This window comes from Peromyscus eremicus, chromosome 1, assembly GCF_949786415.1.
Source record: "Peromyscus eremicus chromosome 1, PerEre_H2_v1, whole genome shotgun sequence".
In the NCBI taxonomy this organism is placed as follows: domain Eukaryota; kingdom Metazoa; phylum Chordata; class Mammalia; order Rodentia; family Cricetidae; genus Peromyscus; species Peromyscus eremicus.
Genome location: NC_081416.1, coordinates 167245376 through 167270295, shown reverse-complemented (window position 1 = coordinate 167270295; position 24920 = coordinate 167245376). Strand labels below are relative to the sequence as shown.

At 50.9% G+C, this 24920-nt stretch overlaps 1 protein-coding gene across 1 annotated transcript; it reads right to left on the bottom strand.

Annotated features, from left to right (window-relative positions):
• Positions 1-8702: 8702 nt before the first annotated feature.
• On the bottom strand, positions 8703-24073 carry Dedd2 (death effector domain containing 2). Its single transcript, XM_059280035.1, has 5 exons — positions 23937-24073; positions 22954-23320; positions 21667-21789; positions 17496-17660; positions 8703-9824 (listed from the first exon to the last, which is right to left on the bottom strand). Exons 2-5 carry the CDS (start codon positions 23279-23281, stop codon positions 9433-9435), a joined length of 1008 nt encoding a protein of 335 aa, XP_059136018.1. The 5' UTR covers positions 23282-23320; positions 23937-24073; the 3' UTR covers positions 8703-9432.
• Positions 24074-24920: the final 847 nt, after the last annotated feature.

Genomic DNA, 24920 nt, shown 5'->3' with positions numbered 1-24920 from the left:
GGCAGGGCTGGGCCCAGGTAGAAAGAGCTGAGAGGGAGGTGGCCAAGAAGTTCAAGTGAGCACTTGCTGCCATTTATTTTAGAGTCAGAGAGCTCCCTGGACCTAGATAGATAAGGGAGCATGAGCCGGTCACTTTCCCTTTACCCCACCCCATCCCACCCTCCACCACCCTCTGTCCCTGTGGATAGCATCATACTGGCTCCCTTGTCAGTATATAATGGTGTTATAAATACTTATTTGTGTGTAAGTGTTTTGCCTCTATGTACTTCTGTGTGACCCAAGCATGCCTGTGGAGGTCACAAGAGGATGGTTGTGAGGCAACATATGGGTGCTGGGAACTGAACCTGTGTCCTCTGGAAGAGCAGCCGGAATGCTTTTAACTGCTGAGCCATCTTTTCATCCCCTCTCCCTTTTATGGTAATGGAGAGTGAATTCTCACATTATACGCAAGTGCTCTATTGCTGAGCCACACCCCCAGCCCCTAACTGGGGGATTCTAGGCAGGGGCTCTACCACTGAACCACACCCCAGCCCCTCACTGGGGGATTCTAGGCAGGGGCTCTACCACTGAGCCACACCCCAGCCCATCACTGGGGGATTCTAGACAGGGGCTCTACCACTGAGCCACACCCCCAGCCCCTCACTGGGGGATTCTAGGCAGGGGCTCTACCACTGAGCCACACCCCCAGCCCCTCACTGGGGGATTCTAGGCAGGGGCTCTACCACTGAGCCTTCTTTGCACTTTGTAATTTGAGTGTGTACATGCACCAGAAGTTGACTTTGGCAGATTTCTTAATCACTCTTCACCATATTTTTTGAGACAGTCTCTCCACTGAACTTGGTGCTTACCAATTTGGCTAGACTGACTGGCCAGCAAGCCCCAGGAATCAACCATCTATCTCAACCTCCCCAGAAGTTAGGATTACAAACAGGTGCCCCACTTTTTCCATGGGAGCTAGGGATCCAAGCTCAGGTCTCCCCGTGCTTACATGACAAGCACTTTACAGACTGAACTATCTCCTGGGGCCCCTTGCTTTCTGAGACAAGGTCTCACCATGTAGTCCAGATTGGCCTTGAATTTTCAATCCTCCTGCCTCACTCCCCAAGTAGCCAGGATTATAGCCTGGCATTACCCATTAGCACTGTCTCCTTAGCACCCTATTAGGCTCTCCTTGAGAAGCACCAGCGGGACCTTAGAGCAGGAAGATCAGGTGTTCCAGGCCTGTCTCCCACTCCAAGCTTTGTCAATACCTTCTGTCTGACAGAAGTCCCACAGCCCCAGCTCAAGGCTTGCTCATGGATTCCAGTAACACCATTTCACATCATGTTCCTGACATTTAGATTTAAGGGCAGTGTGGTCTGTTTCCTGTGGCCTTGTCCTCCCTCCTAGTTCCCTCAACCCTGCTCACACCTCTGCCTATAGTTCCTTCATTAAACTATCTTCACAATTCCAGCTGTGGTCACTTCTGTTTCCTTCTGGGGTTCTAGCTATCAGAGGGTTAGTGAGATATCATGTAGTCTGCTAAGACGTTAGCTGTGTGGTGAAGGGGGAAAAGCCAGAGAGGTCTGGCCCACTGGTACACAACAGAAAAACACAAGGACTGAAGCCATGTGAGTAACGGCCAGGAAGCCTTGTCACATCCAGACAGCAGGAGCTGGGGTCAGAGGTCCGGATACTGGAGTTTGAAGACATGGAAGACAGTACAGGGTTGTGACTAAAATGAGGAATTTGGGGCCGGTGAGATGGCTCAGCAGGTAAAGGTGCTTGCTGCCAAGCCCAATTACCTAAGTTTGATCCCCACATGGTAGGAGGGTCTGGACTTCTGCAAGCTGTTTGTAGACTTCCACATCTGCACTGTGGAATGCATGTATACATCCACACAATGCATGAACACACACAGGTAAGTAATGTAATTTTAAAAAATTTGAAGGGACTGGAGAGATGGCTCAGGAGTTAAGAGTACTTACTGCTCTTGCAGAGGACCCAGGTTGGTTCCAGCACCCTCATGACAGCTCAACCATCCATACCTCTAGTTCTAGGGGACCAAATGCATCTTCTAAACTCTGTGGGCTCCTGCACATGTGCACAAACACACACTCTGGCATACACACATATATAAGTTAAATTTTAAAAATTAAGAGAATAAAACCAATAACAAAAAATATATTATTTTAACTTTTTGAAAGTTTTTGTTTGTTTCATTTTTTTTTTTTGGGGGGGGGTGCATTTTGAGATCGGTTTCTCTGTGTAGCCCTGGTTTTCCTGGAATGAACTCTGTAGACCGGGCTGGTCTGTCAACTGCTGATACCAAAGTAGACCCCCAAATCCCAGAATATTTGTGTGTGATGCTGAGACTTGAACCCAGAGCCTTGGACATGCTAAGCAAGCACTTATCACTGAGCTACATCCCCAGACTTAGGAATTTAAATCTGAGACTCAGCTAGTCCCGCCTGTCACCTCAAGGTGCCACTCAGACAAGTGATCTCACCTGCGTGTGTTTAAATGATGAGGAAATTAATACCAGCCTTACAAGTCTGTGTGAGGAAAGAATGAATGTAAAGCCTTTGTTTGGCACAGTGCCTGGCACGTGGTGCAAGTACTCAGGAAGTGTCCTTCTGTCTGTTGTAGGCTCCCAGGTAATGACTCAGTTCAAGGTGTCGTCCAGGGAGTGGACGGCTGGGGTGGGATGGAGGCTGTCAGCAGATGAGAATGTGACGGCATGTAACAATAAAAATGGGTCATCACAGAGCAGTCAAGTATGCAACAGGATGCACACACTGGGGTGGAGAGGAGGGTGGAGTGAATGCTTCCCCTTGCCCACCCTACCCTTCAAAGAGACCTTACTCAAGAACAAGGAGAAACTGGGCTGGTGAGATGGCGTGGTAGATAAAGGCTGAGTTCAGTGCCAGGGACCCACACACAGGTAGAAAAAAACAGAACTAACTCCACAAGTTATTCTCTGATCTCCACAAGTGTGCCAAGTGCACATGACCAAATACAACACACACACACACACACACACACACACACACACACACACACCAATCTTAGTAATAAAACATTTTCTTAGAGTAGTGGAAATTAATTAGAGAGAAGAAAAGTAAGTCACAATGATACACTACTACATACCCAACAAATGAGCAAATTAAAGCATCTACAGCAAGGATTGGTGAGGACAGGAAGCAGGGAATTCTCACTGTTGATGAGAATGTATCTGTATATCCACTTTAGGGAAATAGTTTCTAAAAAGAAAATAGTATAGCAAGCATAATAAATGTCCCTCAAAGATGCTCACTGTTGGGCACTGGTTTTCAACTTGTGGGTCGAGATCTCCTTTAAGTCTAGTGTCAGACATTAACATCAATTCCTAACAGCAGTAAGAGTACAGTTAGGAAGTAGAAATGAAATAGTTTTCTGGTTGGGGATCACCACAACATAAGGAACTGTATTAAAGGGTCACAGCATTAGGAAGGTTGAGAACCACTGTTATAGAGGCTGGAGAGATGGCCCAGCAGTTAAGAGCACTGGCTGCTCTTCCAGAGGACCTCGGTTCAATTCCCAGCACCCACATGGCAACTCGCAACTGTCTGTAACTCCAATTCCAGAGGATCTGAGACCTTCACAGACAACATGTAGGCACCAATGCACATAAAGTAAAAATAAATTATAGTTAAAAAAAAAAAAGATGCTCACTGTTGAGCTGACAAGATGGCTTAGCAGGTAAAGGCACTTGCTGTTTAGCCTGACAACTTGAGTTCAATTCCTAGGATTCACATGGTGACAAGGGAGAACACACCCTCAAAAGCTGACTTCCACACATGAACCATGGCACCTGTGCACCTAACTAGATAGATAAATAGATAGATAGATAGATAGATAGATAGACAGATAGATAGATAGACAGATAGATGATAGATAGATAGATAGGCAGATATAGATAGATAGATAGATAGATAGATAGATAGATAGATAGATAGATAGATAGATATAAATAGATATAGATAGATAGATTAGATAGATAGATAGATAGATAGATAGATAGATAGATAGATAGATAGATAGATACAAATCGATGATGGAAAGATGATAGATATAAATAAATAGATGGAAGATAGATAGATGGATGTAATCTTAAAATTAGGTGCTAAAGAAAAGACTCAGCAGTTAAGAGCACTGGCTCTTCCAGAGGAACCAGGTTCGATTCCCAGCACCGACATGGTGGCTCACAATCATCCATAGCTCTTTCCAGAGGATCCCACACCCTCTTCTGACTTCCAGGGGCACCAGGCATGCACATGATGCACATACAAACATACAGGAAAAGCATTCATACACATGAAAAAATAAAAACATTTTTAGATTTTGTGTGTATAAATGCTCTGCCTCCATGTATGTATATGCACCACATGCATGCCTAGTGTCTACAGATATCAAAAGAGGACGTTAGCTCCCCTGGGACTGGAGTTACAGATGACTGTGAGTTACCACAGGGGTGCTGAAAATTGAACCTGGGTCCTCTGCAAGAGCAGCCAGTACTTTTAACCACAGGACCATCTCTCTGCCTGGGTAAATTATTTAAATAAAAGAAAGTAAGTAATAGGAATCTGAAGCGGGTAGAAGGTTATGTGGTCACAGGTGGAGACTGTGATAAGGAATACTGTCTGTGACCAGAAGCTGCAAGGACCCAGGAAGAGATCCCCTAAAGAGGAGGTGGCTCTGGTGACGTTTGGTTTCAGCCTGGTAAGACTGACTTCAGAACTGTTGAAAATCTTTTGTCATCACTGAGAGATCCTGTCTCGAAGCAGAAGACAAAAAGCAATAGAGGAAGGACAGTGTCCTCCTCTGGTCTCTGCATGGGCACACAAACTTGTATGCACCATGCAAAGCACAACAACAAAAGAAATATTAAAACCGGACTGGAGCGATGGCTCAGTGGTTAAGAGCACCGACTGCTCTTCTGGAGGACCTGGGTTCAATTCCCAACACCCACATGGCAGCTAACAACTGTCTGTAACTCCAAGATCTGACACCCTCACACAGACATACATGCAGGCAAAATAAATAAATAAAAATAAATTATTAAAAAAAGAAACATTAAAACCAAAATAAGTGAATGAACATAAAATGAGAAAATTAGTTTAGCCGGGCGGTGGTATTGCACGCCTTTAATCCCAGCGCTTGGGAGGCAGAGGCAGGTGGATCTCTTGAGTTCAAGGCCAGCCTGGTCTACTAAGGAAGTTCTAGGACAGCCAGGGATACCCAGAGAAACCCTGCCTTGAAAAACCAATAAATAATAGATAATAAATATATAATAAATAAAGTCTGTTCAGTTAAGTCACCGTGTCTGTGGTTATAGACATATAACCAGGATTATAGGATGCAGTGTTAGATGGCATCTACCAAACCAGAGCCTATTCATAACCACGGCCAGCAATTCTACCTCAAGGGAGATCCCAGTAGAAAGAAGAATGTATTCACGAACAGAACAAATACACAAATATGCTCAAGAATGTTCACAGCAGGGGGCTGGAGAGATGGCTCAGGGGTTAAGAGCACTGACTGCTCTTCCAGAGGTCCCGAGTTCAATTCCCAGCAACCACACTGTAGCTCACAACCATCTATAGTGGGGTCCAATGACCTCTTCAGGCATGCATGTGTACATGCAAATGGAGCACTCATTAAAAAAAAAAAATACATAAAATGAAAAAAAAAAAGAATGTTCACAGCAGCTTCAAGTGGGCACAACACAAAACATGCACCCAGCACGTGAATTAGTACCCCACAGGGTACTACAGAACAACCAAAACCCATCAATATCAGGTGAACACAGCGTGGAAGAACCTCAGAGTATCAGAAAGCAAAATAAACCAGTCACGACACAAAATATATGAAAAAATAAATATATTGCAGCAGCCGGGTGTGGTGGAGTACACCTTTAATCCCAGCACTCTAAGCAGAGTCAGCTGGAACTGGTAGGAGCCTCCTGGAAAGATGGTGGGTTTTGTTGTTGTTGTTGTTTGTCTTTTGTTTTGACATGGGATTACAAGATTTACATTATTATGTAGTATCACATGTTCTTTTCTGCATGTATTTCATGACTCAATCTTTACTTGGTGATGTGGTGGGTTTTACTCTCATTGTTCTTTTTGATGCAGGGTCTCAAGTAGACCAGCCTGGCCTAATCTTGTAGTTGAGGATGGCCTGGAACTCCTAAGCCTCCTGCTTCCTCCTCCTAAGCTCAACGGGTTAACAGGCACGCACCATGCCTGACCTGATGGTGCTAAGGAACAGGCAGTATCTCTCCACTCACTGCCTCCGGGCTTCTCCAGCTTATGTTGAGGGCTCACTCAGTCACAGCTCTCTGGTCACTCTGGCCTGTGAGTCACGGAGTCCATGTGTTACCAGAACAGTGGCTCTTAGAGCCCAACCTGGAATCCCCTCAGGGTCTTCAGTTCAACCCAGTGACACCGAGGCTTCATGGAACAGGTGCTGCCAAGCCCCATCTGCACTAGACCCACCTCAGTCACCTTATATTGTCATTCCAAAGGCCCTTGTCTGTCTGTGACAGTTCTCAACTCCCCACATACAAGAATGTGGAGGTAGAGGAATGTAGACCAAATGAAGGTGTAGGTGGCTTTATTCTCATTTAATGTCCAGTCTCTACAACCCATTCAGGAATGTTCTCTGAGGTCTTGGGAAGGGCTGTTCTGGCCCCTCACTGGGATCATTCTGGGGAACTCCTTACTCAAGTGCCAGCCCTCAGCTCTGTTCCTCTGCAGAACGGTGGGCCACTAGCCTCAAGCCCCCACAGGGTCCTATCTCCAGAGGTAGGATTCTGTCCACACTCTGCCACACAAAATCCTGATTCTAGACTTTTGAAGCTCTTAGGCTGTCCCCATGGTCCTGGTCTAAGCCTCTTCTGGGTCTGTCAGTCATCTCCAGTACCCAACATTGACAAGCCCAGGAGGGCTCCACGGAGCATGCACCACCGTGGAAGGTTTCAGGTGCCAGGCAACGCCTCAGGCTAGTGCCACGACAGACTTCCAGGCACACACTGCACCTGTGCGGGTTCCTTCCCTCCAACGTAGGTTCATTTCCTTCTGGTGCACATGCCAGTCAGAGGTGATAGATGGGGTGAGGTGGGGGTGGGTAAACAGATGGGAGGGGCCTCCTAGAATGGGGGTGGGGGTGGGGGACACAGGACTGTCAGAGAGAGGCATGGAAATAGTGGTGGGATTGGAAACCAGCCCAGGCAGAAGCCACAGCCTATAGTTGAAGGTCAGAAAAGCAGCCTCAGGGCTTGAACAGAGGAGCATACTGGAAGTGAGGTGGGAGCCAGACCTAGGCTAAGGCAGGTGGAAACTTCCACCTCCAGGTACACTTAAAACTCAGGGAGCCTCAAAGCTAAATTGTGGTAAATTGTTCGCCTATGGGTGTGGTGCCACACACCTTTAATCCCAGCACTGTGGAGGCAGAGGCAGGAGGATCTCTGAGTTGGAGGTCAGCCTGGTCTACATAATGTTTCAGGCCAACCAGGGCTACACAGTAGACCCTGTTCTCAACAAACTAACAAAAGAAAGTCTATGCTCCTCTCAGGCAAGACTTAGGCAAGGCTCACCTCACTGTCTAGTCTACAACGGGCTAGAAATGATCATTTCCCTCTTCACGCTCCAGAGGCCCTCCTGGAAGGACACCTAGTAGAACTGTGCTCTGAGATCACAAGGAAGCTGGCTGGACCAGCCTCCATTCCTGGACAGAACTCAACCCCTAAGGTCTTCCCTGTTCACCAACCATCAGGGGTTCAGGAAGGGTTCCTAGGCATGAACAGGCACACTTCTTGCCCCAGAAAAGGGAAGCCCCTGGAATCTGCATCCACCCACCTCCCAACTGTCAAGCCCTTGCTCCTTAGGCCTAGGGATGGAAGCCTTGGTTTTGTGTAAGAGACTCAAGATCTCGAGTCTTCGGGGGGAGAAGGGTGAAAGAACTCACACAGCAGCAAGTGATGCTTCAACTTCAGGAGGATGAAGAGTGAAAACCCAGGTGTGTGTATGGGGAGAACCCTTGGCTGCCTCTCCTCTCCAGTTTCCCATCCCAAGGGCTCTGTCAGCTCCTCTCACTGAGTGGGCTGAAAATCCTGGGGTCCTCTTCCAGAGTTCAGTTCCCAGCTGCTATTTCGGGCAGCTCACAACTATGGGGAACGTCAGCTCCAAGGAACCTGCCATCTCCAGCTTCCATGGGCTGCACTCAGTGCACACCCTCACCTCCACCCCCACCCCACAGCTGAAAGGGCTGGAGAAATGTTCAGTGGTTAAGATCACTGGCTGCTCTTCCAGAGGACCCAGCACCCTCATGGCAACTCAATTAGCTCTAACTCCAGTTCCAGGGCATCCAGCTCCCTCTCTGGCCTCCTTGGACACCAGGAACACATCTGGTCACAGGCATACATGCAGGCAGAACATCCACACACATAAAATTGAAAAAGAATTCCCCTCTGTGGACATAGAGTTCTACAAAGGGCATATGAACAGGGCCGGGAGTCAAGGACTCCCTCCGAGGCCTTATTTCCTTCCTTGACAGTTAAGGATGCCCTATAGCAGCACCTAGCAGATGAACTGGCATCCTGCTCTCCTCCAGTCCTAACAGGAGACCACCACAGGAGGGACAATTCTTTCCCTTTGCCCACCAATAAAAAGTACTTAGTCTTGATGCCCACCTATGCCCTTTCCAGGGCAGTTTTATTGGTGCGATTTGTAAAACATCTTGCCACCGGCCAAGTCTTTGCCTTCCCTTGAGAGAGTGGCTGGTTCTGGCCCTAGCTCTGTAGACAATGCTGACCTCGAATGGATGTGGCCACAAAACCCACGTGATACTCTGTGTCAAAGAGTCCAAGGGTAAGTCTGTATGGAGCTCCAGGGAGCAGGGGAAGGTGATGAGAGCTGGGTGTCTGTGTGGACAGCAGGCAGAGCACTGGCCGGTTAGATGGGCAAGGTGAGCAAGCCCACAGGCACCCCAGCTCCAGGGCACACTGCTGTGACTGAAGCCCTGATGGGGACAGTAAAATCTGAGATCCTGAGAGAGAAGCCCTTAGGCTAAAGTGTGTGGGGCCAGCCAGCATCAGCCCAAGGTGAGAGACATGATGTACAGGGAGCTTTGGTGACTCTGGCTATGTCTTTCTGCTTTGGGGCTCAGCAAATCTGGCCTCCAAGGCTGAGGGAATCCACCCAGGAGTGGGGGAGTTTGGGAAGGAAGCAGCTGGAAGTGGTTTATGCCTCAAAGCCCACATCCTACAGGAGAGGCTGTCAAGAACCTGCAAACCTGACGCAGTCCTCAGAGCTGCTGAAGTGACAGTCGTCTGGGGGCAAGATGGTCATCTTCCAGGGAAGAAGGTGGCCCGGAGACTTGGAAGTGGAGTCAGTCCTGCCAGATCCAAGATCAGGATGCCTCTGTCCCACGCCGACTCCCTTCCTCCTCCATCAGCAACAGGCGGCGCCGGCCAGCCTCATAGTCAGCCTCGTCCACACTGACCAGCAAGCGGACAGCCTCCCGGCCCACAGCCTCCCGCAGGGCCTCAGTCAGGAACACACCCCGAAGGGCCTGCAGCAGGGCACCGCTCAGATAGTCACCCCAGAAGGCGTCCAGGTAGGAGAGCTCTGAGAACTTGATGTCACACACCACAGAGCCCAGGTCCCTTGAACGCAGCACCGCAGTGGCTTGTCCAAACACATCCAGCTGCCGGGCCAGTGCCTGCGGTCTCCGGGACGCCACGCCCTGCTCCAAGGCTGGCCCATGCTCGCAGTACTCTGCTCGAACCCGGAGCCGGATGTCTGCGGAGAAGGAGCAGCTCATCAGTGGACACCACGGTTCCTTTTCCCTCTGCCCCGCCCCCTTCCCACAGCCACACCAAGGAAGTCTGGACACCTACTCCTCTCTAGGAGGCCTGGTCCACTACTTCTGAGATACTGTATCCTCTCTCCAGTTTCAACACCTCTTCACCGCTCCCTGAATCACCTGGCAGACTCCATCCAGCTCAACACTGCCTCTCCCCACTGAGGGGTATTCTTTCCCCAGTTCCTAGAATTCTTTGCTCCAGTGCCCCCTCCCAGATTAAGCCTACTCTATCTAGATCCACCCACCACCTCACCTCACTCTCCTGCAGCACATTCAGCTCCCCAGCCCCAGCCTGGTTTTCCCAAAAGTACGTGTCATCTTCTAACCCGCTCTAGCAGCGGCATCCTGAGTTCCCCAGAGAGCAACACCCTGAAGGACCTGTACATTGCTCAGGCACACACCCTGGGGTGCAGAGCTGGTACTCAGTATTTGTGATTGTTTGTGAATGAACCGAAGTACCTGGCTTTCGGCAGGCAGCCAGCCTCACACCACCTCTCACACATTGATCAAACAAAAAGCCCATCCTCCCAGAAAGCTCCAGGGAGCAAGGGGTCTCAGCAAAGCACAACAGACCAGACTCTGCTGAGGGTACAGTACTCTTTCCACAGACCGTAAGATGACAGAATAGTAAGCCCAAGGCTGCTAAGGGTCACTGGGTCACCCAGGGAAGAGAATGAAGCCCTCACAGGGCCAAAGAAAGAGGGAAGGAGACCCCTGAGTTCATTATGTATCAGGAAGAACCATCAGGAATGGCAGGTACCACCATTAGTTCCCACTTTCACTGAAACACTTTGAGGTGTATTTCTGTTACTTAGCCACCACCTACATCTGCCCAAAGGAGGTGGCAGCTCTGCCCAGGGGACAAAGACGGGGCTTCTAAAGACAGTCCATGCTAGCATGAGTTTAGGCTTATCACTTCTCATCCACATCCCCGTGGGAAGCTGTTCAGTGCTGCCTCTTCAACCTGACACAGCTGGGCAAGGTCCAGCTGTGCTTGGGAACCACGGCAGCCAACACTTCTAGAACACTGGTAACTGCCACACATCCTGGGCCCCAAGTGCCTACGTCACAGAACTCAACTCACAAACAACCTGTGAGGCAGGCCCTGTCAACACCCCACTTACAGATTTGGAAGTGGAAGCAAATAGGAGCAAAGTGACTAGCCCAAAGTCACACAGCCTGGCAGAGCCTCCTAGATTCAGACAGCACGCTTCTCCAAGAACAGAAATCATTGTAGCCAGGAGTCATTAGACCATTGCTGTACCCCAGGGCAAGTCAGAGCCTCGGCAAACACAGGTCCCCACCTAGAGCAGGGCATCTCTGCCTGAAGAGCTGTTAAAGAGAACGTCAAAGAAAAGAGTGGGCAGAAGCAAGGAGCCACTGGGGAGGCCATGGCACATTGGATGCTCCTGAAACCATAGAGGCCAACAGCTGTGAAATGCCAAGTGACTGACACTGGGCATGCCCCAATCCTGAGGTCAGGGGCCACCTTCAACCCAACGGGAAATCAAAGCCCTAGGAGGATGAGTCTTAGCATTGTGGGCTCCTGTCACCTTTCACGGCAGTTCAGCAGAGAGCGGAAAGCAGAAGGCGGGTCCCCAGAACCCCAGATGACTTCTTACCACACTCACTTCCTCCCTGTACCCCAAACCCTTCCTCTTTGTGCCTTCAGGGGAACCCAGAGAAGTCAGCCCAGCCTCAGCTCCAGGCCTCCTCTTGGACCCAGCTACCTCCATCCTCTGGGCCCCCATCCTTGACCCCTATAAGCCTCTGGCCATATCTTCCCAGCTGAGGGTGGGGACTGGGGAAGTGGGAGAAACAGAACCTGCCCAAGGCCACGCAGGGCTGGGTAAAGGCAGAGCCAGAGGCAGCTGGTAGAGTCCCACAGACCTGAAAGTGAGTCCCAGCTCTGCCATACTCTAGCTGTGGGGCCTCGGGCATGTGACCTCACCTCTCTGAGCCTGTTTCCCCATCTGAAAAACACAAGCAAGAAGTCCCTGCTGCATGGTAGTCACGAGGAGTCAATGAAGCAACTGCTACAGTGCCTGACTCAGGCTTCCAGCACACAGAAGGCCACAGAATCAGGAACTGTGATTTCAAAACCCACCTCTCCATCCACATGGCTCCCACCCAGGCCCTCACCTCTCTACTGGGTCTCTAAGTCAATCTCCTCCAACTCTCCCAACTACTGTCCCATCTTCCCACGCCCTGCCTTCTGGCCACCACAAAATACGCCTCATGCCCTCACAGAATGATCTGCTCACCTCCTCTGCCCAGATCACACACACTCACCCAGCAAAGCAGAGCATAAGGGACCCACTTCCAGCCCAGCCAGGTCCTTCCCTGACCCTTCTCCTCCACAGCACATAGATCACTGAATGGACATTGAAATCATCCACCTACTCAGAGTCACGTGTGGAGGACAGAGCACAGAGATGCCTGCCATACACTCTCACTCAACAGAGTATCAGGCATCCAAGGATGAAGAAGGGCATGCCACAGGTGTGGCAGGGACAAGCTGCCCACTGTTGGCACTCCTCCCATGGCAGGGCCACCCTTGGGGGCTTTTCCTGTCTCAGCCCATCTAATCCTCAGGTACTTCCATCGCTGCTGTTTACAGATAAGGAAATGCTCTCCCAGCCCACAATCCACCTCTGACCTGGAAACAGATCACAGCACAGGAAAGAGAAGGACAGGAAGCACACAGTGAGCTCCACCTGCCATAGCTCCACCCCAGCCCTGAATCACCTGCTCACTACCCAGGCTTCTCCTTGACCCTGAGCCAGTATAAACAGGTGCCACCCGAGTGCCTCTACTAAAGGCTGCCCCAGCACTGCGTGCATCATGTCCCCAAACCTTCTGATCATCTCCACGGCTTTACGAGGCAATGCTGTGCCTCCTGTTTGTGGATGAGGAAGCTGAGTCACACAGGTTGAGTCACCTAGACAGACCACTCCAGAGTTCTATCTAAGGTGCCCAGCTCCGTTCAGAGCCCAAGCTCTTAACTACCCAATCCTGTCCACTGCTTCTCACACAAGTGCATATAAACACGTAATTAGAAGGCATTCTAAGGCCAGGAGGGAAAATGACAGGGCAAGACTAGAGTTCCTTTCTAGGAAATGGCACTTGAAGTGAAATGTGAGGAAGACACACTGGATTAGCCAGGAAAACCAGAGAAACAGGAAGAGGAGTGTTTCTGGAAGAGAAGAGTATTCCAGAATGTGCAAGGAGAAAGAGCTTAGGACAGTCACCAGCTGAGGGGACAATGCAGCTGAAAGGAGGCAGAAGGCCACTGGCAGCAGGGTTGGGAGCTCTGGTGTCATTTAGTAGCAAAGCAACTTGCTACAGACATCTGGAGGTGACCACACCTCTGCACACATCAGTGGTCTCCCCGTAGCACTACCCTCAAAGGTCCACGGTGACCACTGGGCCCCGAGCATGACTGACATGTGAGGACAAGACCACTGGCCTCAGTGATGACCACGTGGGTGCTGAGTTGGCGGGAAGAAGCCGCAGAAAGGCACTCAGGAAGGAGGCAACAGGCCTGGCTCAGGCTGCAGTGATGGCCTGGTGGGGCTGGCTACAACAGCCCTGCCTCGGCCATGGTGGGAACATGCCTCTCACACACACGGACTTGAGCACCTCCTTGTTCCTGCCTCACTTTGGGGGCAGAAAAAGGTACAGAAATGAGATGGCTTCTTGGGTGGGACCAGGGTGATGGAGGGAGCGGGTTCCAACTGGAGTGTTGAGAGCCCTGAGGTGAGTTCCTTGGGGTTCCTGGGTGGGTGGGCTGGAGACAAAGATCTAGACTCTCACAGCCCACGTGGCCTCCTTGGAAATACACATCACAGTGAGGGCTGGCACCTGCCCTCCTGGAGTCAACCGTGGGCTCCCACTCCGGTTGTCTGGCTGTGTCCTGACTGGAGTCATCCAGTCTTTTTCCAGAGTTATCTTTCGGAATGCCAACTCCTTCATCCCCCACTGAACTAGACAAGAGAGGCAGCTACCAAACCTCAAAGGAAGTAAGCAACTGCCTCTTGATGGAAGAAAAAACACTGAGACCCCAGGAGAGAGCCTGGAAAATACAAACAGCAGAGAGTGATGGCACATGTCTGTGATCCTAACATGTAAGAGGATGAGGCAGGAGGATTGTCACAAATTCAAGTCCAGCTTGGGCTTGTATATGTATATGGTGTTCCAAGCCAGTCTGAGCTAAGTGTGTTATCCCAACAAAATTTAAAAAAAAATAAAAATAATTTTAAAAATCTAAAACTTAAAAAAAAAAAAAGGACATTGGATCTGTCCATGAAATAAGTAACAAGACAAATGACAACTGGGATGACTGCAAGACACACAACCCATGAGATGACATCAGCCATAATGGACAACTCATGAAGAGCCACAGAATTATTAGGTCACTCCATCTGTTGTATATTTTTCATATACAACACTGGGCCGGGCAGCGGTGGCACATGCCTCTGACCCCAGCACTCGGGAGGCACAGAGGCAGGCCAGCCTGGTCTACAGAGCAAGTTCCAGGACAGCCAGGGTTACACAGAGAAACCCTGTTTCAAGAAAACAAACACAAACAAAAATGGAAGCTGGGCATGGCGAGACAACATGCTTGGAGACAGAGGCAGGACGGTCAGTACAGGTCAAACCTTGGCTACCTGGCAAGTCCCAAAAAAGGAAGGAAGGAAGGAAGGAAGAGAGGGAGGAAGGAAGGAAGGAGGGAGGGAGGGAGGGAGGAGGAAGGAGCGAGCAGAGCCAGCTCTGACAGCTCATGTCTGTAACCCCAGCACTCAGGAGGCAGAGGCAGGAGGGCCACCTGCCTAGTCCCCACACTTTCCACTCCTAGCAGTCTCTCCCATCTCTCCATCAAACCCTCATGGCCTCTGAGCCAACCCGTGACCACCACAGGCATATGCACACGCAGGCTTTAGCTCCTGCTCTCCTTCCATGTGGGATGCTTCCTGTCTGAAACCTCTGATTTGTCTTATCTTCCCACCAGAGAAACAGCTCAAGAGAACAAGGCCCCAGCAGGCACTCTGTAGACACAGAGGGAACAGCCAGAAGAGTTCCTGCCCAGCTCTGTGGCCATGACCTCCTTCCCTTGCCCTTCATTACATTTGCATAATGATGGACATAGGCCCTACTTCAACAGCTGTCTTGAGAACTGGAGGTCAGACAAGTATCACACCCAGCATTGTCCACTGGATGGCCCTGAAAAGTATGTGGACTCAGGGGCCTGTGTCCAAACCCAGGGCCCTAACTACCCTTCTCAAGCACCCAGTAGTTTTGTTTTTTTTTTTTTTTTTGGTTTTTCGAGATAAGGTTTCTCTGTGTAGTTTTGCGCCTTTCCTGGAACTCACTTGGTAGCCCAGGCTGGCCTCAGCACCCAGTAGTTTAGTTCTGTCTCTCAATGGTGGCAGCTGACTGGGGGGTCAATCACTTTAAGTATGCTGGAGCAAGAATGGCCTAGCCCTTCCTTAGTCAGACCTGGAAAGGTTCATTGCCATGTTAAAGGTAAGTCATCCCCATTTTTCAGAGGAGAGAACTGGGGCCCAAGCAGGGAGAACCTAAGCCAGCCCCACCCTGTTTGGTGACTCAGCATCAGATGAGCATTTCATGGTCCTTCAAATCCCAGCCACACCCTGACTAACAACCTCCTGGCCTCAGGGAAGAGACTTGAAGCCTGGATGGTCCTGCTCAGGTTCTCCCCAACCCTCAGGGCAGTGGCTCCCTAACTCCCCAGCCAGCTGGGTAGCTGTGGTCACTGCCTGACTCCCTGCACTGGGCAGCCAGCCCCTCGAGCCAGCCCCTCGGAAGGACATGGGCTGGCTATGCTCTGTGCTCCTGGCGCAGGTATCTGCCACCTCATCTCTGAAGTGGGGGCAACACCCACTGCCTGGGAGGCTACACGGCAATGGGAGGGGCAGGTGTGTACACTGTGCTTGCTCGGTGGATGGGAAGAGGCATCCCAGGCCAAGGCCTCCTGTGGATCCTACAGATTCAGAAGAGCCCATTCTCCAGCTTCTGTGCCTACCCCATCCCTGGCCTAAGCATGTCAGCCGCTGTCTGTAACCTCCAGCTTCTAGGAGCCCCTTCCGAGTGTACTGGCTACTCATCTGACGACACCCCACTGAGGACCCCTACTAGCATCCCTTGGCCTCAGTCTCTCCACAAGGGTGTCCCTGCAGGCCCATCAGAGCACTTGGCCCATCCCTGGCTTTGTGCCAGTTAAGATCCCATGATACCTTGGTGTATTTTGGTTATCCACTTAACACACTACCATGTAAACTCCTAGAAGCCAGGGACTTCCCAACCTGGTCTAATTCTGTGTCCTCAATGCCTGATGAAGAAGAGACGCTCAATGAGAAAAACTATGTGAAAGAAATGGTAAGTGAACCATTCTGGGGCTGCTACAACCCAGAATAAAATCTAGATCTCCAAGGCCCCTTCTGTCTCCACCCACAAAGCCTCTGCTTCTAACACTCGACCCCACTGGACACTGCAGAGGTCATACAGGGCCACATCCCAGTTCCCTCTCCAGCTTCCTCAAGCTCGTCCTGAAAGCAGTACCTCTACAGAGACTGGAGGGTCCTCCTGTACCCTACTGCCTCTGTGGCACATCAGCCTGGCTGCTGTTTCCCTCACCTGTGTTCCCGCAGCCTAGACACAGGATTCCCAGGTCGAAGCCAGCTTTGGGACTCTATAGTGAGCACCAGGCAAGTGTAGGTCATAACAAAAGCCTCTCTCAACACAGAGAGGGGGAAAAAGGAAACTAGAAGCATGGACAAAAATCCAAACTCCCAACCATGTTGTAGCTGCCCAGCCTTCTGCTAGGGCCTGGATGGCTTCCCCACCAGCCCTTGACAGCATCTCCCACTGCCTCAGCAATCCCAGTTTCAACGGACTATCACCCAGCTCAGCTGCAAGGTCAGCTCTACAGGGACAGGGCATCCCTGCTACAAGCCCTAGACAGCAAACCACACACACACACACACACACACACACACACACACACACACACACACACACACACGGCTTGTACCGGGCACTTTTCCAAGTGGATTATGTGGTTGACTGTCTATTCTGACAGCAGCTCTAGGCAGGACCATTATCATCTCACTGTACAGATGTGAGAACATGATCCTCACCCCACACAGTCACCTGCCCAAGGTCTGGCAGCTTCTTTAATTTAAGCTCAGCACTCAGGAGGTAAAGGAAGGAGGAGCTCTGTGAGTCTGAGGCCAGCCTGGTCTACAGAGTGAATTCCAGGACACCCAGGGCTACATAGTGACACCCTGTCTCTTAAAAAAAAAAAACAAACAAAAAACAAAAAACAAAAAAAAAACAAGGCTAAGATATAACTTGGCAGCCTGACCTGGAGTACTCAATTCTCTATCCCCACCACACCCTTCACTGAATCAGAAAAGGCTGCATATGTCGCCCTTCTGTGTGTGTGTGTGTGTGTGTGTGTGATTGGATCCTTCACCAAACAGCACCAGAGAAGTCAAGAATCCCAGATGAATGCAGTATGGCTCACCCTCCAACTGTGTAGTCCACCATGGGCACAAGTGCTGTCCAGGCCCACGGGTACTTACCACAGGTCACTTTGCCCTCTGATGAAGGCCTGCCCAGCTCCTGCTGCTGCTGCTGCTGCTGCTGCTGCTGCTGCTGCGTGGCTGCTGGGCCCACTCTTCTCCGCCGCCTGGCACCACTGCTAGGGCGGCCCCGACTCCGACGCTGCCGTTTGGTTGGAGGGGAGCCTGAAGGACAGAGGACAGCCAGCTCAGGACCAGGAAGAAAGAATACCAAGGTGAGTGTTCAGGAGAAGCGGAAGGCTTCTCTTGGTGCAGTGAGCCTGTGGGGGAGCCTTCTATAACTGGTCTTATCTAGAAGAGGGGCCACCTACCATTATCTGTAAGGGTGAACGTGCATATGCCACTACACAGTAGACCCTTGCAGGTCTGACCCTAGAGAGGGGCCGACACGTTCACAGCAGAACTGGTGTGACCCTACCATTTCTCAGGAAAAAGCAGAGTATGGGGGCACACACCTGTAATCTCAGTACTTGGGGTACAAGCAGAAAGATTAGGAGTTCAAGGCCAGCCTGGCTCTAAGAGACTCTGTCTTAACTTCTTACCCCCAACCCCCCCACCCAAAAAAGAGAAGCTGAGGATATAACTCAGTGGCAGAGTGTTACCTAACACACTCTCGCTCAGAATAAATACAAACCGATCTTGTGCTTCATCCAATGGATGCTGGCAGTGGACAGTGAGGCTGAGTTAGAAGATCAAGGAATTCCAGTGTGGACTAGACAACAAAACGGTGCCTTACAACCAAAAGAGCACCAAAAAGAGCTGCAGAGACGGCTCAGTGGGAAAAGGAGCTTGCTGCTCAGACCCGGGTGACCAGAGTTCAATCCCTAGAACCACATGAAGGGGGAAAGAGAGGCCACTCCACAGAGCTGTGCTCTACATTCAATTCATATGTGTGTGCCACGAACCCCCACAGCATGTGCATGCAAGTGAGCGCACACACACACACACACACACACACACACACACACACACACACTAGCAGTAAGATTTTAAAGGAAAATGGAGTTGGAAAAATTTACAAAAAAGGAAGGAGGAAAAGATGTAATAAAACAAATGTGTATAGTTTGCAACTCTTGGCAGACAAGGGGAAATCAGAACGCTCCTTACATGTTCCTCCTCCTGCAAGTCCTACAGAATACATTAGGAACAAATGAACCTCTCCAGATAAAATCTGGTGTCACCTCACTACTATTGTAAAATAAAGGAAGTAAACCCGTTCCAGTATCAACGGCCAAGATTTCCACCATCAAAGAAAAAAGCCAGGGACCCAGGAGACAGTTCAGCGGTGAGTGTGCACAGTACTCTTGTGCAAGGCCAGTTCCCAGCACACCTGCCTGAAGAGAGCCACAACCACGAGTGACTGCGGCTGTAATTGTAACCGATACCTTCTGGACTCCTTGGGGACCAGCACTCAAGCGCACAAACCCAAAACATACCCATAATTAAAAGCGAACTTAAAAGCCTCGAGGATTATAGGCACGGGCCACCAACCCAGCTCGGAGGAACGTTTTCATCCGCTTTCCCATGCAGCTGAGAAGCAGGGCACACACCCAGCACCAGCTATTGGTCTCTCAATATTGAGGCTCTAACAGAAACCAGGCTCCTGGACAAGCAGATGACCTTGGGGGTGAGAAGAACCCAGGACACCTTGGAATGTCATAAAGCACAGGGCACTCAGAGAGTGATGCATACATGTCAACAGGACAGAGCCCAAGCAGCCCGAACGCTGGCAAGAGTGACTAATTGACTTTAACAAAGTCAACAGAGGCAGGCCGTGGTGGGCAGGCCGTGGTGTGCACGCCTTTGACTCCAGCACTCGAGAGGCAGAGGCAGGTGCAGCTCATGTGAGTTTCGGGCTAGCCAGGACTACTTAGTGATCCCCTGTTGTTAAATTGGAAAGAGAAAAGAAGGGCTGGAGAGCAGCTCGACCATAGAGCTCCTGTCTAAAATCCCACCATGAGGCTCTGGGGGCAAAGCTTAGTGATAGCAGCCTTGCCTAGAATGAACAGAGCCCTGGGTTTAATCTCTAGCACCATAAACACAGAAAATATTTAAAAACAAAAACATTGCATTGTTTAAATTACTCAATGTTCCAGCCTCATGGCACAAAACAGTAATTGAAGCTACTAGGTAGGCTGAAGCAAGGGGATCTGGGCAACTGAGAACCTGTTTCAAGTTGATTTTTGTGAAAAAGCTGCCAATCAAACAAGCAAATAAACAAGTGCGTCACCGTTTACAAACATTAGTGTGGTAATGGTTCAGGCAGCGTTCACAGAATGATGTTACACAGCCCCTGCCCCTGCCCAGGGACAACTGAGCGCAGAGCAAGCTAAAGAGCATCATCTTATACACTACTAACCCTAACAAGAAAGTTACATCTCGTCACTGAGCCTCGCAGGCGGATAATGTGCCTGTAGCCCCAGTGCTCAGGAGGCAGAGACAGGATTCCTAGGGCAAGCTGGCTCTAGGGTCAGCCAGAGACCCTGTCCCAGTAAATAAAGTGTGAATTAGCAAGACAGCTAGTGTTTCTCCACACACTTCTAGCCTCTCCACATACATGCACACAGTGAACGTGGACCTACACACAGATACACATATAAGCACATGACACATCAATACACCCCACCCCCCAAAGCAGTCACTTCACAGCGTACAAATTTGGCCAGAGCCAACTGACGACATGTCTCTATCTCAGTGAAAACATGACAGGCACCAACACAAGGAGACCACACTAATCAAGGAACATTCCAGCTAAAAATGTGTAACCCCGATCTAACCAATCCTTTGCACCTAAATCCCACTCCACAGGAAGACGGAGAGACAAGAGACAGGACACCATCATGTGACAACCAGCAATCAGAATGGTGCACACACCAAGCAGCCCTGTAGGTGGACAAGTCAGAACACTCTGGGCAGGGGAGGAGAGGTGGAGTTGTGGTTTAGTGGTACAGAAGGCAGTCAGCAGCATATAGGAGACCGAGGTTCCAAGTCCAGCCCCAGAAGAAAAGAAGGTAGACAGGTCCATCAGTCCATCTGTCTGCCTGTAAGGAAGACGTTTCTATTCTACAGAGGTTAGAAGACCACTGCATGCCAGTTGGGCATGGTGGCTCACAGCTCTGATTCCAACACTGGGAAGGGTGAGGCTGGAGGATTGCCTCTAGTTCAGTGGCTCTCAACCTTCCTAGTGCTGTGATCCTTTAACACAGTTCCTTATGCTGTAGTGACCCTCAACTATACAATCATTTTCGTTGTTACTTCCTAACCATAATTTTGCTACTGTTACAAATCGTAGTGTAAATAGCTGTGTTTTCTGATGGTCTTAGGTGATTCCTGTGAGAGGGTCATTTGACAACCCTCCAAAGGGATAATGACCCACAGGTTGAGAACCACTGCTCTAGCTGTAGGTAACTCTGGGGTACATACAAAGTGAGTTCCAAGCCAACCTGGGCTACAGGATGAGACTCCATCTCAAAATAATAATCATTAGGGGTTTTTTTTAGCTGCATACAAGACAAACAATATAAACAGACTCTGAAACCTCACAGATCTTAAGAAGTCTGAAAGTAGACCATATGTGTGTGTGATAATGATCTTGAAACAGCAGAGGAAAACTTATTCTCAAATTATGACAGCTAATTCAGAGGCAAGTCTACTGATGTCTGTAATTCACTACCAAAGAGCTCAACACAAACCTCAGAATTTTACACACACACACACACACACACACACACACAGAGTACAGTGGCAGAATGTTAGTGATCCCTGAATCCAAGTGAAGATATTCTCTGTACCATCTTAACTTCTCTGGATGTTTGAGATTTTACATAATTAAAAATTAGGGGGAGAGGGATTATGTACATAGATTGGAATACAGTAATTGAACTAATGAAAGGCATTCGCCATAAAATAAATCTCAGAAATGTGCCCTGCCGAGGCTGCCAGGTCACATGCCTCAACATGATGCCATCTGAGTGAAACATGAGTCCCTGTGACATAACTCTGCCGCTTCAGGACACATGCTTCTTCCTATAGCAATAATAAACACAGACACACTGCAAAACAGACAGAAAGACCCTTCAGGCCATTCCCTTGATGGGCCAGGATGCAGGAGGTCATCACGGTTTGGGAAGAAGACAGGGACACCACCCCCCTACCCACCCAGTGGACTCACCTGTGTCCCACTGACTCGGCTGAGAATCAGCAGAACTGCTTGACTGTCGCCGACGCCGGCAACTGCCCTCTGTCCTTTTGGAAGAAGAGCCGGAATTGCCATAACTGTACCGCTCAGGGGACACTGGGAAAGAGAATGGAAGAAGTATTCCCACCTTCCCTACCTCCCAGGTCTAGCCTCCCAGGAAGAAAGCCTGAACCATAAGATGCCTAGCCCTGGTCCCTCAGAGGTCACACCCAAACACCCACTCCTTCTCAAGCACCTCTTGTCCACAGGTTACTCAGAGGCCTCCCAGGACACAGTACTCATGGGGCTGTCTAACCCATGTCACAGCTCCAGCGGTCAGGCTTATTCTTTTAGTAGTCCCGGTTCCTGCAATACCCTATCTGCTCCTGGCTTACTCTGGAGCCCCCAGACACAGTATGCCTTTCTGCCTCTCTTCTAGAGCCTGACACTCAGACACATTTTTCCAAAATCAGACAGGCTATCCCTAGAGGTGCCCTTCTGTTTACGAAAATCCTACAGGCTTATTATGGGACAGGAAAGCTCATAACCACCCCTCCCCAACTGCCGTACTGTACCTACCAAGAAAGAGCCCAACAGCCTACCTATACACAGGCCTCCTGGTACCTGACCCCTCCCAGCTCTTCCCTTTCTGCCCAGGGATCAAGGGCCTCAACCCTGGAGACAGGACAGGCAGGTTTGAATCCTGGTCCCCTTACTTGCTACATATGTTATGTGTGTGTGATGTATTTTCATGCTCCACACCCCCATTTAAAACGCCATCTTCTTAGAAGAGAATTCCTTCATCGTTACCCAGTTTAGGGCCACCTCCCCTCTTTCTGATCCATCTCACTCAATCTATGACTGTATCTAAAGCCAAGTTCCTTTTTTTAATTATTAATTGACTCCCTCTACTAATGCAAGCTTCAGAGGACGGACATCTTGGTCTTATTTCCTTTGTGGCCAACATGAAGGATGCAGTTCTCACATGCAACAAGGTAACTTCTCTGAGCCTATTGTTTTCTCTGTGCGGTAGCAGGCGATAAGGTGACAGTTCATATGGAAGGTTTACCTCTGCCTGGCATACAAAGTTCCACACACAATCATTACTGATCCGGCCCAATTCCACACGTTCGCTCCTACCTAAGCCTGCCTTTTGGGTTTCTCATTTTAGAAAAGGGTTGCGGGGTGGGGGCTGAAATCGGTATCAGGGCACCACAGGGGCCCAGTGGGAGGAAGGTGTTCTGGTCCCAGAAGTCCTGCAACCTCCCATTCAAACCTTACCTGGCCGGCGCCGCTTGCGGGCCAGATGTGGCAGCAGGTCGTGGCGGGCCAGCACGCGCAGGAGTTGGCTCAGCAGCCGCAGGTGGCTCTCGTCGCACTGCCCACGGCGTTCCAGCTCCAGAAGCAGCTCCAGGCCGCTGCGGGCGCGGGCCAGGCCTCCAGGGGCGCCGGGGGCCTCATCCAGCAGAAAGGCCAGGAGCTCCAGTTCGCACTCGGTCAGCTGCCCGCCCACCACCTCGAACATACGGTGAAGCGACAGCATGCCGTAGTAATCCAAACACTCATCCTCCTCCCAGCTCGGGGCCGGGGTCGACCCGGAAAACGCCATTCCCAGGGGAGGGGTGCGGAACAAGCTCAGAACCAGGGCCTAGAACCCACACGGCGGGGAGGATGTCGTGGTCAGCGACGCGGTGGCCCAGAGCCCACACAGGCCAGCGTGTGGCCCCCGCGAGGTGACTCCGGGCAGGGTCGCCCCACACCCTCAACGGTCTCAGCCTCCCCCTCTCGCTGACAGGGATGGTATCGCCCGAGGTCCCCAAGTAACAGGTCGGGACGCCAGATCCCACCGGTCCACTGACCAGTCGGGCCGGCCAAGCCCAGACGCCCCTCTCCAGGTGGTATGTCCCGAACTTGCCACCGACCGACCTAGGACATCAGCCCGAATGAGCCTCATGGCCCACTGCAGGGCACCTTGTCCACTGCCCGGTGACTTGGGGTGGCAAACGTCCAGCCGTGGCCCTTGGTTCTGACCACTAGTACCTTCCAGCTAGCCCCAACGCCCCCACCCAAGTGGTACCGTTCAAAAGTGACCCTCGGACCTCTGCAAGTGGGACCCACAAAGGCAGCCCCGAGCTCCGCTCGGGTGGTACCGTCTGAACCCGGCCCCTCGCCCTGGAAGGGCGATCTGTCCTGCCCTCACCCCAGCACCCAAGTGGTTCCATCTGCCCGCCACCAAACGCCCTAAGGCCTCTCTGGATCCTCACCAGATTCCGGCGTCCGATGACTCCTGGGCGACGGCCGCAGCCACTTGTTTTGAATCTTTCTGGCACCTTCTCTGTTATTACGCCTGCGTCACCTCGCTCCTCCTCCTTCGCCCAACTCGCGCAGGTGCGACCGCCACGCCCCTACGGCGCAAGCGCAGAATGAGGCCTCCAAGCCCCACCCCTCCAGGCCGCCTGATCCGCCCCCCAGCCCAAGCGTCCCTGTTCGCCCGTGCCGCGCTTGCGCAGCGGCAGCGCTTTGCCGCGTTTGGCACTCGGTCGTGTTTTAGGTTTCGCTGTGTGTCCCTTGGATCCCACGACGTGACCTGTTGGAATTATCCCATAGACTACATCCCCCTCCTGATCACGACCTAAACGCTCACATGACTGATGCCACCAGCTGCGGGCGCAAAGTACAACAGAAACGACGGTCAGGACTCCCAGGAGCTCGTAGAGCTAGTAATCCGGACTTTTATTAAAGTCCACCCCCCATTCTTAGGCAGCCAGGAATCTACAACTCCGCTGTCTCAGATCCTATCTGGAAATCCTCCCTCATCCAGCTCCCCAGCCCCAATGAATAAATCATCCAGTCGCATGCACGAGAATGATACCTCTTTGCAACAGACTCCTCACCCCTAAGTGCACATTCCGAAGACGTCCATCAAGACCTCCCATCACAGACACCCACACCCAGGGGTCGAACCGCTCGTCTATACAGTCTCTTTTTTCCTCTGCCCTCTTGGGTCTCGGAGCTACTCAGAAGCTCCCCTAATCTGCATCTACAAGAGCAAGCCTGTCAGAGAAGTGGAGGCTACAGTCAGTGTCTTCGCGTCCCCTACACGGGGCCTTGGGCGTGATGGCCGCTCCTCCTCCTCACTTAGGTGACTCAAGGTCAGGGCCGGCACGTGCCTGAGACAGGTCTCTTCTCCGACAGATCTCCACCCCGGGAGTTATCTCCCTGAGAGGCGGGAGACCTTGGCTGGAAGC